Source organism: Rhinopithecus roxellana, chromosome 15 (assembly GCF_007565055.1).
Source record: "Rhinopithecus roxellana isolate Shanxi Qingling chromosome 15, ASM756505v1, whole genome shotgun sequence".
Taxonomy (NCBI): domain Eukaryota; kingdom Metazoa; phylum Chordata; class Mammalia; order Primates; family Cercopithecidae; genus Rhinopithecus; species Rhinopithecus roxellana.
Window position 1 is genome coordinate 91,125,328 of NC_044563.1, and position 12,817 is coordinate 91,138,144.

Here is a 12,817-nt window from a genome sequence, read left to right on the forward strand (position 1 = left end):
TTTGTAGTTTTAGGAGGGACGGGGTTTTGCCATGTTGGCCAGGCTGGTCTCGAACTCCTGACCTCAGGTGATCTGCCTGCCTCAGCCTCCCAAAGTGCTGGAATTACAAGCAAGACCTTGGCTTTTAATCTGAATGACAGGGCCAGCCATTGCAGAACCTGACTGACAGGTTAACCAGGTCACTCTGGGTAGTGCTGTGTTGGGCACAGCATTGCAGGAAGGAAGGAAGGGACACTTGTTAGCCAACTTCTGTCCTCACTCCCAGGGTCCAACCTGCATCCTCTGGGCCAGTCTCATGGCCTTAGGCTGGGGCTTCATGCAGAGACCTGGGCTGGCCCCTCCCTCTGTGGAGGGCACAGTCACTTGGTTCACCAGCCCTGTCATCTACATTATTTGTGTAATACTACAACTACATAATCTGGAAACACACAATACTTTTAATTAAAGAATTTAAATAAGGGCAATTAAACCTGGCAGGAGAGAAGCCATAGCATACAGAGAACTTAATTGGAATGAAAACCAAATTAAATATGGAAACGGCAGCTAAAAAAAAAAAAAAAAAAAATCAGAAGTTGAATGTATAGTATTTAGAAGGCTGATAATAATTCCTACAGCCAGGTTCCCACCTCCCAGCCTAATTCCTCCTCCTCCTGGGCCTCTCAGGAATAGGAACTGGAGAGGCATGAGCAGAAGCAACGAACCTAGGACTCTGTGCCTCGCCTTGGCCATGTGACCCCAGGAAAATGACTGAGCCACTCTGGGCTTCAGTCTTCTCAATTACAAAAGGAGACAGAGCATGCTGGGGCACTCAATTTGTGTCTCAACATAGAGAACTATGTGTAGACTGGGACGTGTGGAAGCCACAGTCCATGAGCCTCTTGGGCAACGAGGAGCAGATCCCAGGTTATTACACAGCCAAGCACTTCTCTGCCTCAGTTTCCCAAGTGTGTGTCTGTGGTGCCTACGTGTGGAACAGCTAGCACCAGATTGGCCTGTTCCTCCTGGAATGTAAGAGTTAGAGTTGCTTGGGGGCTTGTTAAAGTATAGGTCACTGCCCCTCTCACTTCTGATTCACTAGGTCTGAGACAAGGCCTGAAAATGTGTCTTTTAAAGTTCCCAGGTGCTGTTGCATTGGTGGTGTTGGTCTGGGACCACACTTTGAGACCACAAGCTATGACCCCCTTTCAGGAAAGGGTTGGGCCCAGCTGGTCGCTTGCACCCTGAGGAAGAACATCTGGAATATTTGGGTTAAGCTCAGGCTGGTCTTATTTTTGCAATCAAGGAGTTCACAAGGATGCTTGTGTGTACTATACTAACTCGTGGATTCCAAAGACGTCTCTGCTTATTTCAGAATTCCCATTCCACTTTCCTTTTTAATTAATTTTCTATGGGCAAGCCGCCCAGTGGGTCTTTGGCTTTAAGCATGGTGAGCTCAGGAGTTTCTAGGTTAAGTAGTTAATGATTAGTAATAAAATACTTCAAAGCATGTGTGGGACTTACAGCTAGTTAAAGAAACCCTGAGATTAAGTCCCTTCTTCGGTAGAGTTAAGTGGTCTTTTTGTATTATGAATACTCAGCACCTGATTTACTAGTAAAGCCTTTCGTGTTTTTTTTAAGTGCTTGGGTGTTCTCTTTCTTAGTCTCACCTTTGAGTGAGATTCTGCCTGGGGCTTGTTGTGTGAAGGGCCCCTTGGACTGAAGGTGGGGTAACAGGAACATCAAGTACAAAAGCACAGGCAGAGAGGGCTTATGGAGACAGCACGATGGCTGGAGGGAGCTTGCTGAGGAGGCAGGGATCCAGCCAGTTCACACATATTTGTGACCGGTTCAGCAGGGAGGCCCCAGCCCCAAACTCTCATTGCAGTGATCCACTGATTTTCCAGAGGCAGGACAAGGGACCACGGTATGGTGGTTTAAAGCATGGACCCCAGAGGCAGGATTCCCAGATCTGATTTTTGACAAATTACTTAATCTCTCAATGCCTCAGTTTCCTCTTCTATAAAATTGGGGATAGTTATAGTAAGTACCTTATAGCACTATCATAGGGATTAAGTAACATTTATAAAACAGAGTAGTACAGGGCACATAGTAAACATCATATAAATGTTTGAGCAATACATTTTAAAATCTCACCCAGGTCTGGGTAGTGCGGAGCTGAGCCGTCACACCTAGTCCTAGTCCCTGATATCTGTGGGATGAGGGGGAGGAGGGAAGTGCTGACTTTCATAAACCAAAAATAACTAATAGTACATCCAAGGCCTAAACGAAGCTTTGTTAGTCCCTCAAAACTGGACAGTTCCACACTTGCCCCTTCATATGACATGGAAATGAAAGGCTGTTTTATTCTGGAGCCATAATGAAATACTCGATTATTGTCTCTTCTTTTCAACACAAAAGGTTCTCCAAGTTGGACTTGCTGACAGCACTTGGGGATTGGAGCAGGAGAAAGTCAAGGACTCCTCCTCCTCCAGCATGGGGAAATTCTTTGGCAGAATTAGTGGTGTTCTCTGGGAAATGTGCTCTGCAAATAGATTCGTCTTTGCATGTGTTACTTATCTTGCATCAGATTATCAAATTAGACCTCACATAGCAGAGCCAATTGTCCCTTGACAGGCAGCTTTGGCTAGGGGCTCAGTCTCTTCCAGGCAGTCTCATCTAGTCTTGAAAATCTCTCCTTTCCTGGCATTAACAGACATCTCTGTGGCTATCCGCAATGCTCCCCACTTGGAAAATGCATCAGTGCTGCTCTGAGAATGAAGCAAGCACAGGGAGCTGGGGTGTGGCATCTGCCTTGCATGCCCTTGAACTCCCAGCTGGGCCTTGCCAGCATTCCTGCCAAAGAACCCAGAGTATGAGGGCAACATGAAACCCTGAGATTTCATCAGAGCCTCCTGTTTTAAAAATACTCATTTAAATTTGCACTCCACTTCATGCAATATGCGTATCTGTTTTACTATAAAATATTTCCACCTCCCTCCTCCAAATCGGAGGTGTTCGGAAGAAGTGTGCGTTTATGCCATAAGTTTGAGAATTCTACACAATGCATGTCTGTGTACTGCACGTGGGATGTACTACCACCTAAAAGTGTTCACTGCAGGAATGGGGATTTTCCAACTAAGCAGGAGCCTTGGACTATTAACATGAAATTTTCTTGAAATACTGTAGTATGACTTTATTTTTTCTTCAGTGAGCATGCATACATCCGAGGACAATCACTGGGGTAGGATTTTGTTCATCTTTGGGGCTCCCACAAACCTAGCTCAAGACCTTGCACACAAGGGGCCTTTGGTTAAGATTTGTGAATTTTTAAAAAAAGACTCCTTCATTTGATCAACAGCATGCTGGGTGCTGCCTCTGTCTCTGGCTTTTCATTAGGTGCTGGAGATACTGAAGTGTGAGACACAGTCCTCCCCTCTAGTCTGTTAGCTGATGGAAGAAGAGAGGGACATGGGTTGAAATAATGGGTAAATGATGCCATAAAGTGTGATTAAGAGGATTAAGAGTATCATTCTCGAATTTGTAATGCTTTGTATTCAGGCTGGCCCAGTGAGAATTCTAGGTGGAAAAAACCCTTCTCAGGGTTTGCCGTCTAACTTCAGGAGCTTAGAATTACAGAATTTCAGGGTCCATACGCCCTTAAAAATCACCCAGCCCAACTCCATTGAGAGCTGTAGAGCCTTTGACAACCTGCTGATGGTCCCCTGAACTCACCACCTGCCCAAGCCATCAGCCTCATCGACAACTCTATGAAAAAGCAGCTCAATAAATTGCTCCTGATTTCCCCCTGCTGGTCCTCTCAGGGCTACACAGGACAAGCCTGCTGAGCCCTTGCCCAGAGCAGCCCTTCAGATATCTGCAGGTAGAACACTGACCCTCCTAAGCTATTTCTGGTCTTAAATAGTCCTCAATTCTTTAACCATGGATTCAAACATACAGATGGGCTTTCAGAAAGTGGGAGCTTGGAGGAACACATCATGACAACAGCCTTCCTAGAGCAAGAATCTCTTCAATAACATATTTGAACAGAGGACTCCCTCTAACATTAGGCTATTATAAACCATTCAAAGAAATAATGGTAGTTGCAGGTGCAGAGGTGGCCTTGTTACTACTGAGAGTCAGTCCTCTGCTTTGCTTGACAAGTATCCTGCCACAAAGTTCTCTGTAGTGACCTGATATCTGCCTCTTCCCTCTCCCTCCACTGGTCCAGGGGTCATTGACCAAATGCCTCTTTCACAGAAACCCATCACTGAATCCCAGAATCCCCCAAATCTCAGTATGGAGACTACTCTCAGAAGGTTGAAAGACATATATTTAATGCATATGAACCTATCATCCCAGTAGTTTTGGAAGTTTTTTAATCCTGGAGGAATCACCAATGGGAAAAATCACTGAAGGCAACAACTACCACTTTTAATATTAATGAAGTTTTTTCATGTGCTGATGTGGGAGGCGTCGGCTGTTTAGAGATGGGTGTGTAGCTTGAAGGAGGCAATTCTGCCTGCCCACCAAATGTTCTCAAACACAGGGCTGGCAATGGTCCTATATTAAGAACCACTCCACCACCCAACTACCATCATTTAATCCATCACTGTGCAACAACCTGCTGAAATGTCTCTCAAAGTCCTCCCTGATAGCTATCTGTCCCCACACCCCTGTGGCATCCGAGTCCTCCCATCTCTTCCCGGAACAATGGAACTGTCTCCTCCCTATCTGGCTTCCCTGTTTCTAGCCTCTTTCCTTCTGATCCACCCCGCTTTCAGCTGCCAGGGGGGTTTTGCACACCCCACCGTGGAAATCTACTACTTAAGAACCTTCCCCATTCTTTCCTTCTGCTTTTAAGGTGAAGTCCATCTTCTTGGTATGGCTTTCAACAACCATTATCTGTTCTACGTGACTTATCTCCTTCTTGCCCCATCAAAAACTCCAAATTCTACCCACACCAGACAATGGATTCCTACTCCTAAAATATGCTTGGCTGTTTCATGCCTTTGCTCAAGTGAGCTTCTACTTGGGATGTTCTTTCTACGCTTGGAAACTGTCTCTACAACCTTTAAGATATAGATCAAACAAGCCTCCTACGTGAAGCCATCTCTGAGTTCTGCAGACCAAGTCAGTCATCCCAGGCTCTCAGAACACAGCACACCCCTTGGTTTCTGTTCTTATTCGGTTCTATTGTGTTTACATGCCCATGAGCTCCTTGAGGGCAGAGGCTGTGTCTGATTTATATCTGCATTCCTCCTGTCCAACCCCCATGCTCAATAAATGTTTGATGAACAACTAAAGGAAAGACTGTTCATCATTGGAAAATTGCTCATCAGAGCCCTGCATATCAGCGTTGCCAAGAGATGTTTTCATCAAATGCACTTTCTCAGTGTCAGTATCTAATGCTGTCCTGGTTCAGCCTGAAGTATTGCAAATTCAGAAGAGCTTGCGGGAGTTAGAGGAAATGTATTTTATTTGTTAAGCAGAAAATCAGGGTATGAGATGGAACACCAAGATATGCAAATGCCTATCTTCTTTGTAGGAGAACCTGGGAAACACACCAGATTATTTTAAAATTAATTCAGTCCGAGTGTCTGTGGAGCTTAAATGTTGTCCTCAGGAGAATAAATAGTGCATAATGTGAAACGAGAAAGGAGATTTGAAATGCACCCAGTAAAAGCTCCTTTCAGTCCAACTTCTATACCAGAACATCCTAGTTGGTAGGATCTGAATGCAATTTGCAAAGATTAAAACCTGTTGCAAGAAAATTAGCCCAAGCACAAGACTTTAATCATTTAAGAGGCTCCTGGCTTCTTCAGGTCTTGTCAACAGCAACTCCTCACCAATGAGGTCCTGAGGAGAGATTCCAGGTCACTTGATAAATATTGAGCATTTTTCAGTAAGCAAAACTTTCACATATATTAATTATTAAATAGCAAGTGAGAGTGGCTGCTCTGGGTCTGCAAACTAGGAATTCAAAAATAATATTTCCAAACGGTTCCCTTTTGTAGAATGATCAAAGATATGGTTGCCAAAGCACTCTGGGGAGTTTTAATTAGGCATATGCCAAAGTGGCTGAAAACTGCCCAGTCACTGAAGAGCTGTATGCCGCAGATGCCTGCTTTGTTGATTGCTATGTCTGTTTAAGCAGGAATTGTGTGGGGCTGCCTTTTCAAGCCATGTCCTGGGATAAGGGAAGGAGGGAGCTGGAACTTGGGGTGACTTTGCCTCAAGAATGCCCATTTTACAAGTGTTTCATTCTCTACCATAGCCAGGATGGACAGGCAAGATGGGAGGCATGGGGAGGGCTGGCCACAGCCCCAAGGCATCTAGGTGTGCACAGGAGATGAGGCTGAGTTACTCCAGGGGGGACTTCAGAGCATGGGTGGGAAGGACTCTGTGAGGGCTGGAAAGAGGGTAGAAGTGTCTGGGTGCAGGTCTTGGATGTCAAAGCAGCCTGGGCTTCAGATTCAGCCAGTGAATCTACCACTCTCAGGCCATGTGATCTTGGAGTGTGACTTCATCTCAATGTCTCATCTTGGAGGTGGGCTTGCTGTGCTATTAACATCAAACTGTATAAGGCTGAACGCAGAAAGGCTGAGGCTCACAGGCAGAGGAGTCTGAAGAGGGCTGATGCTTACTTCAGTTCAGGAATACCCATGTCTGGATGACACCAAGTCCCCAGGGCTGCAAGTGCCTGGCAGGGCTGTGGCCTCCAGGCGCTATTCCAGGACAGCCCAGAGGCCACTGCTCATCCTCCTCCTGCAGTAATCTGAAGCAGTACTCTTGTCGATCAGAGGACTCCTGGTGGTGCCTGTCAACATTTCCAGCCCACATCACCAAAGCTGAGCCCCTAGGATTGGCCTTAGAGCCTGTGCTGAGAGGAGATTTTGGGGGATGACACAGGCCATGAAGACCCCAGGGTCATGGAGGAGAGGGAGGAAGAAATGGCTAAACTTTCAAACTGCATCTCAACCTCCTGCTAACTTTTCATCCTGCCTCTTTCGTTTTCTAGAATCTCTCCTAATCCAGCTTCACAATCCCTGCCAGAGGAGGCTTTCAAAATCCTGGACCTAAACATGACCTGGGGTTGCACATCCTCATCTCCCATAGAACCAAATCCACCAGGTCCTGTGGCCTCCAGGCCTGGTCCAGTTGCCCTTCTAGGCTCTTCGGCCGCTCCCCACTGTGCCCTCCAGGATTGGCCACCTTCTGACTCCTGGAAGCTCCCTGAGCACGGCCTGCTTTTGATGTCTCACAACTTTCACACATGCTGTTTCCTCTCCCTGGAATGCCCTTTACTCCTTCCAAAGAGACCAGGCTCCCAGGTTCTTAACATTCATTCCTAGTTAAGTACATTGTCTTCTGAGAAGCCACCAGCCCTGCCCACCCCTAGCTGCACCACCACCAACTTCCTGCACTGTTCCATTCACAGAGGGCAGGGCAAGCTGAACCCAGAGGCCCAGCAGGTCTGGCTGAGGGCAGTAGAAAATGGTCCCTTGTGACTCACATAGACCCTGAAGACAGTCTCAGGCATGAAGCCCATTTCACCCCAGCAAAGTCAGCCCCACTCACCTCCACGGAGCCCGGAATATGCACTCAGGATGCTGCTGTCTCCAACCTGCAAGCCTACTTTGCACCTAGTCCATCTTGAGAAACGGCAGCCATCCCTCACCAGGCATGTACTTAACTGTCCTCCCACACCACACACCCCAGGCCTCCCTCTGCCTCTCAACTTGGAGGAAAGGAGGGAAAAGTAGCCCCATTCTCTGTTCCCTGAGCTGGAAATCTGGCAGAGGAAAGTGATGAAGGCTTCTGCCAGGCACAGTGTCGAGTCAGCAGCAGCTCCCAGCTGGGGCATCTGGTGTTTCCACAGAGAGGGAGGTGGGAGGACGAACACCCTGTGTCTCAAGCCTCAGCCCTGACCTCTGGCCTTCTCCCACGTGGCCACTTCCAACATAACTTCAGTGTTGAGAAGTAAGAGAGAATTGGAACTATTTCATGACTAATGACCAACAGGAGCACCTTGGGCATGTTCGTTAACTTCTCTGTGACTCAGTTTCCTCAGCTATGAGGTCAGGTGGTACCTATCACATCTGGTTGTGGTGAGGATTAAATGAGTTAATATATGCCTGACACACAGTAAGTACTATATGAATGTTAGCTGTTATTCCTATTGGGACAGAACTTTATAGTTTACAGCACATGCCAAAGGTTACATAGACAGGAAGGGGCAGGAGCCATGAGTCCTTTGCATGAGTTTCCTTTCATTGAACCCCCGACACTTTGCAGAGTGAGCTGGGACTCACAGAGTTGCCACCTGCATCCTCCACCTGCCCTCAGAAATGCTCCCATTTATTTCCTGGGCTCCTCTCCACCATCTGCTTTCCTGTGTTCACACAGCCCTGGTTGAGGCTCTTGGTTCTGCTTTCTAACTAGCTCCTAAGTCCATGACCTTGTTTTGAACTTGCAGCTCAGTATTGACCTTCACCGTTTATTTAGGACCTAAGAGTCTCTGTCAGTCCTCTAACTCTGTACACCCACACCACAGTCAAAGGTGCCCTATGCCCATGATATATGATGTAGCTGGGACTCCCCTTACCAGCACCCTTTCTACAGGGAGAGTAACTGGATGCCAGGATTGGAATGAAGGTATAGCCAGCTTCCAAAGTTCCGCGCAGTGCCCCCAGTAGTCTCCATCCTTACCAGGGGAGAAGCAGCTTGCCGGGAGGCTGGAGTCAGGAGCTCCTGCCACTCAGTCCCATGAATACAGGTGTTCCCTCCTGAACTTCCCTGGGAGTGTCCACCATGTACAGCCCCAGGCAGCCCTGAGGCTTCACAACCCCATGGGCTCCCTCACTTCCTGTTATTAACACTTTACCTTCTTCACCTGGGAGGCAGGCATCCCTATCTGTGGGTGAAAACGGATCCTACCTTAGCAGATTCCCTGGTGACTAGGAGACCTCCGGGAAGAGGCAGAAGTTCTCCTCAAAGCTAGGCATCTAGATCCTTGGCCACCATTCTATAATGGGAGCTATGAGGGGCCAGTGAAGAGCAGGAAGTCAAATATGGGCCCCTGAATTAACAGAGACTTAATAAAGGAATGTCCCGCGGTCACTAGTGTGAGGACGGCCTTTTGCCAAATGGCCCCAAGATGCTGCCCGGCAAGGAAACTTCTTCTCCCAGAGTGACCCAATACTGGGCAGAAGGCAGAGAGGGTTGCAGATCAGAGACCAGCACTGTCTACACCTGGGAGACTGGGGGCTCCATCTCGTGAGCAGAGGCTTGTATAGGAGAAACGTGAAGGTTTAAAGTCAGAAAGACCCGAGTTTAAATCCCAGCCCCACCCCTAGCTGTGAGACTCTGGGCAGGGGACTCCCCTCTCTGAGCCTCAGTTTCCTTATATCTAAAAATTAAGTACAATAATAAAATCATTATAATAAAACAACAACAATAATAAACTCCCTCAGAGCCAATATCACAGTGATCAATAGTTAACACACGAGACCCACGGCACATGGTAGGTGATCAGCAAATCCCTGAGAAGCAGCCTGGAGCCACAGCCTCATTACTGCCAGTCTCTCTCCTTCCTCTCTCCTCCATCCCCTCCCTGGCCCCTAAGGCCACGCTCCTCGTTTTCCAACACGGCTGCCACTGTGCCCGGGCTCGGGTTGCTACCTGAGAGAACTGCCAGTGAAGCTTCATCCTCTTGGCTTTGGCGTAGCTGCACTCGATGAGCCGGGGCCGGCTATTGACGTCCACCAGGCACCGGTTGTCATCGTCATCCACCGTGGGGCTCAGGATGCCCACATGGATCTGCTGACTGCTCGTGTAGTACACGTTCTGGGGGCGGAGGGAGGGAGAGAGTGTGGATAAATGCCAATGGCCACAGAGACAGGAAGGTAGGTAGTGATTCTCCTGGGCAGCTGGCAGAGAGGCCACAGTTAGGGAAGACCCTGGAATCCAGTGGCCTTCCGATTATTTTCTATTGCAATAGACAAAAAGAAACCCTTTTACATTATGATCCAGTATAGTGTTTGGTCCACCTGTATAACTACAAGAAATAAAACACCCTTATATATGTAATATACACTGATTTCTATTCTAATCTTCCATTGGAAAACATTGGTCATAACCTTTTAAATTTATTTCTTCACCCAGTTTACAAACCCCTCTTTTTTTTTCAGAGACAGAATCTTGCTCTGTTGCCTAGCCTGGAGTGCAGTGGCGCATCTCGGCTCACTGCAACCTTCCACCTCCCAGGTTCAAGTGATTCTCCTGCCTCCACCTCATGAGTAGCTGGGATTACAAGTGTGCACCACCATGCCTGGCTAATTTTTGTATTTTTAGTAGAGACGGGGGTTTCACCATGATGGTCAGGCTGGTCTCAAACTCCTGACCTCGTGATCTGCCTGCCTTTAATCCATTATTTACAGATTCCCCGATTTCCTCCCTTCATAAATATTTCATGTCAGATACTGTGCTTTGTCAGAGCAAAAAGCCTGGACCGCACCTTCAGGAAGCACAGAGTCTTGTGGGATGGGAGGTGTGTAACACATAATTTCCATGCACACTAAGACTGTGCAGAGCAGGAGGTGGCAAACTTTTTCTTAAAGGGCAGGTTGACAAATATGTTTGGTTTTGTGGGTGTGCTGGGGAGTCTCCAAGACCACCCCTCAGCTAGATGATTTTCTATGGGGACTCACAGGACTCAGCACATAATTGTACTTACTGCTATGATTTATGACAGCAAAAGGATACAAAACAAACCCAAAAGGAAAAGGAAAAAGAAGAAAGGCTCCTGGACAAAGCCCGGGGAAACCAGGTCCAAGCTTCCAAGGGTCCCCTCTCGGGGGAGTTGCACAGGACATACTCAATTCCTCTGAGCTGTGACAACACATGAGAAATGCTGTCTACCAGAGAAGCACATTAGAGACACAGCACCCAGGGTTTTCACTGGGGGCTGTCAAATAGGCAGCCTCTGCCTAGTATGCACCAAAATCCCAGACTTCCAGAAGGAAAGTAAGGGGCAAACCTAGGCTGTTTTGTTTGTATAATCAGATTAAACACAGAGAGCCACTCTTATCAGTTCTGCTGGGAATCCTGAGACCCAGGCTCTTGGATGCCAACCTCGTAAGCAAGCCTTTCAGAGGACAGCAGCCAGGCCCGCTCTGCAAACTCCTTTCTACACAGAGGACCATACAGCCTCTGAAAACTCACTCTCCTACTGTAGTGCAAACACATCCCAGAAAACAAACAAACAAACAAATGGCTGTGTTTCATGAACACATCATTTACAAAAGTAGGAGTCTCCATGGGCTGTAGTTTGGGCCTGGTCTAGGGGAAAGCCACGTGACTCTTGGCCTTCAACATTTTCAGCAACTTCCCTTAGCCGTGATCCGTGGTTCCCAATCAGGGCTCCAAGTAAAAAGTCTTAGGGTTCTGTGAACTCTTCTCCTCACATTGCTAAAGGCATTAACATGCTGCCACCCTCATCATTAGTGCCCCCCTGCCCCAGTGCTTAGGCCCCAGAAACAAACCAAGATACCACACTTTTCCACTTTAGGTTAGAATATTCAGGGTGTTCTCTCTGGTTATCTTGACATGTTCCAAAATTCTCATTGGCAAATATTTTTGATTAATTCAAAATGGCAAAATGATGTATGTTTTGCTTTAGTAAAAGAGGATGGTTGACAAGTACTTTTTAAACCTGTGTGCCAGGCCATAAAAAGGACAGAAGTGGAATGAAGGCAGTGTGGATGAGGAGGGCGAGTAAGGGTGGTCCTTCATGGCAGATTCTTGCTGATGCTCAGAAGTCTCTTTAGGCTCTTGGGAGGGGGTGGAGGGCAGGCAGGGTGTTCCCTTAGGAACAGTCAAGACTTCAACAGGAAAGAGATGACCCATTTTAATAGGGGGAGACCTGAGGAGTGTGTAATAAAGGCACCATTTTCAAAGGTGTGGGTGGGGTGTCAGGGAACCACAAGGGATAGGATGGTTCCCTGGGGAAAGTAACGAGAAGCCGTTAGTACCCCTATGCCCAGCGGAATGAGAGGACAGAGCTGTCACCAGAACCTGTAAGAGAAAAGTCATGGAGAGAAAGCTGACAGGAGGGCTTGGGGGTCATGGCAAGTGATGCTTAACAAACACCCCAAGTTCACTCTTTCCTCCCCACTTGAATCTCCTACTAGGTCAGGCCATTGGCAGAACCCAACTGGAAACCAGAGATTTCCATTGAAACGTTCCATAAAGTCAGCCTCTCAGGGTGGAGGGAACTGGGTTGAGAGTGTGTCTAGAGGGAGGAGGAGAAGACGCTCATTACAGCTAAGATCTGCTCTCTTGGTCACCTTACAAGTTACCAGGTTTGGCAAATCCATGGAAATTGACATCAAAATGACTAAAATGACTGAGTCTTCCAATAACAAAGGTGAAGAATTTACAGTGACCAAAGTTCTGAGCAGAGGCCAAATGTAGGATGCCCAGCTTCGATGTGGAAATGTAACCAGAACAAGAGGCAAGGGGAGCCTCTTCAAAGCTATGCTGGGCAAGGGGTGGTTTGCTCATCAGAATCCTGAGGCTGTCCATTGTGTGGCCTGGATTTCCAGGTCACCACCAAAAAAAGCTGATGTCCTGTGGCTTCTAGTTTATTGGAGTTGAGGGAGAACTTGGCAACTGGTAGGATGTAAAAAGTCAAACAGCCATAGAGTTAGGCATCACCTCTATTCAACTAACAAGTAATCTCTAAGTTGGGATCTAGGGTTACAGAGATGAGAAAATCCATGGTCCCTGTCCTGGAGAAGCCATGCCACTTGGGGGAAACCAACAACGTATCAGGAAA

General features: G+C 47.4%; 1 protein-coding gene and 1 long non-coding RNA gene across 5 annotated transcripts in view; one reads left to right on the forward strand and one right to left on the reverse strand.

Annotated features, from left to right (window-relative positions):
* The window catches only part of LOC115893669, a 48,397-nt gene that overhangs the window by 23,542 nt on the left and 12,038 nt on the right, over positions 1-12,817 (forward strand). The gene's annotated exons all lie outside the window — the stretch shown is intronic.
* The window catches only part of GALNT18 (polypeptide N-acetylgalactosaminyltransferase 18), a 360,974-nt gene that overhangs the window by 12,334 nt on the left and 335,823 nt on the right, over positions 1-12,817 (reverse strand). For all 3 annotated transcript variants that reach the window (XM_010364608.2, XM_010364609.2, XM_010364610.2), the window contains one exon: positions 9,661-9,825. In XM_010364608.2, coding sequence (XP_010362910.2) covers positions 9,661-9,825 — 165 coding nt within the window. The remainder of the gene's footprint in view (positions 1-9,660; positions 9,826-12,817) is intronic.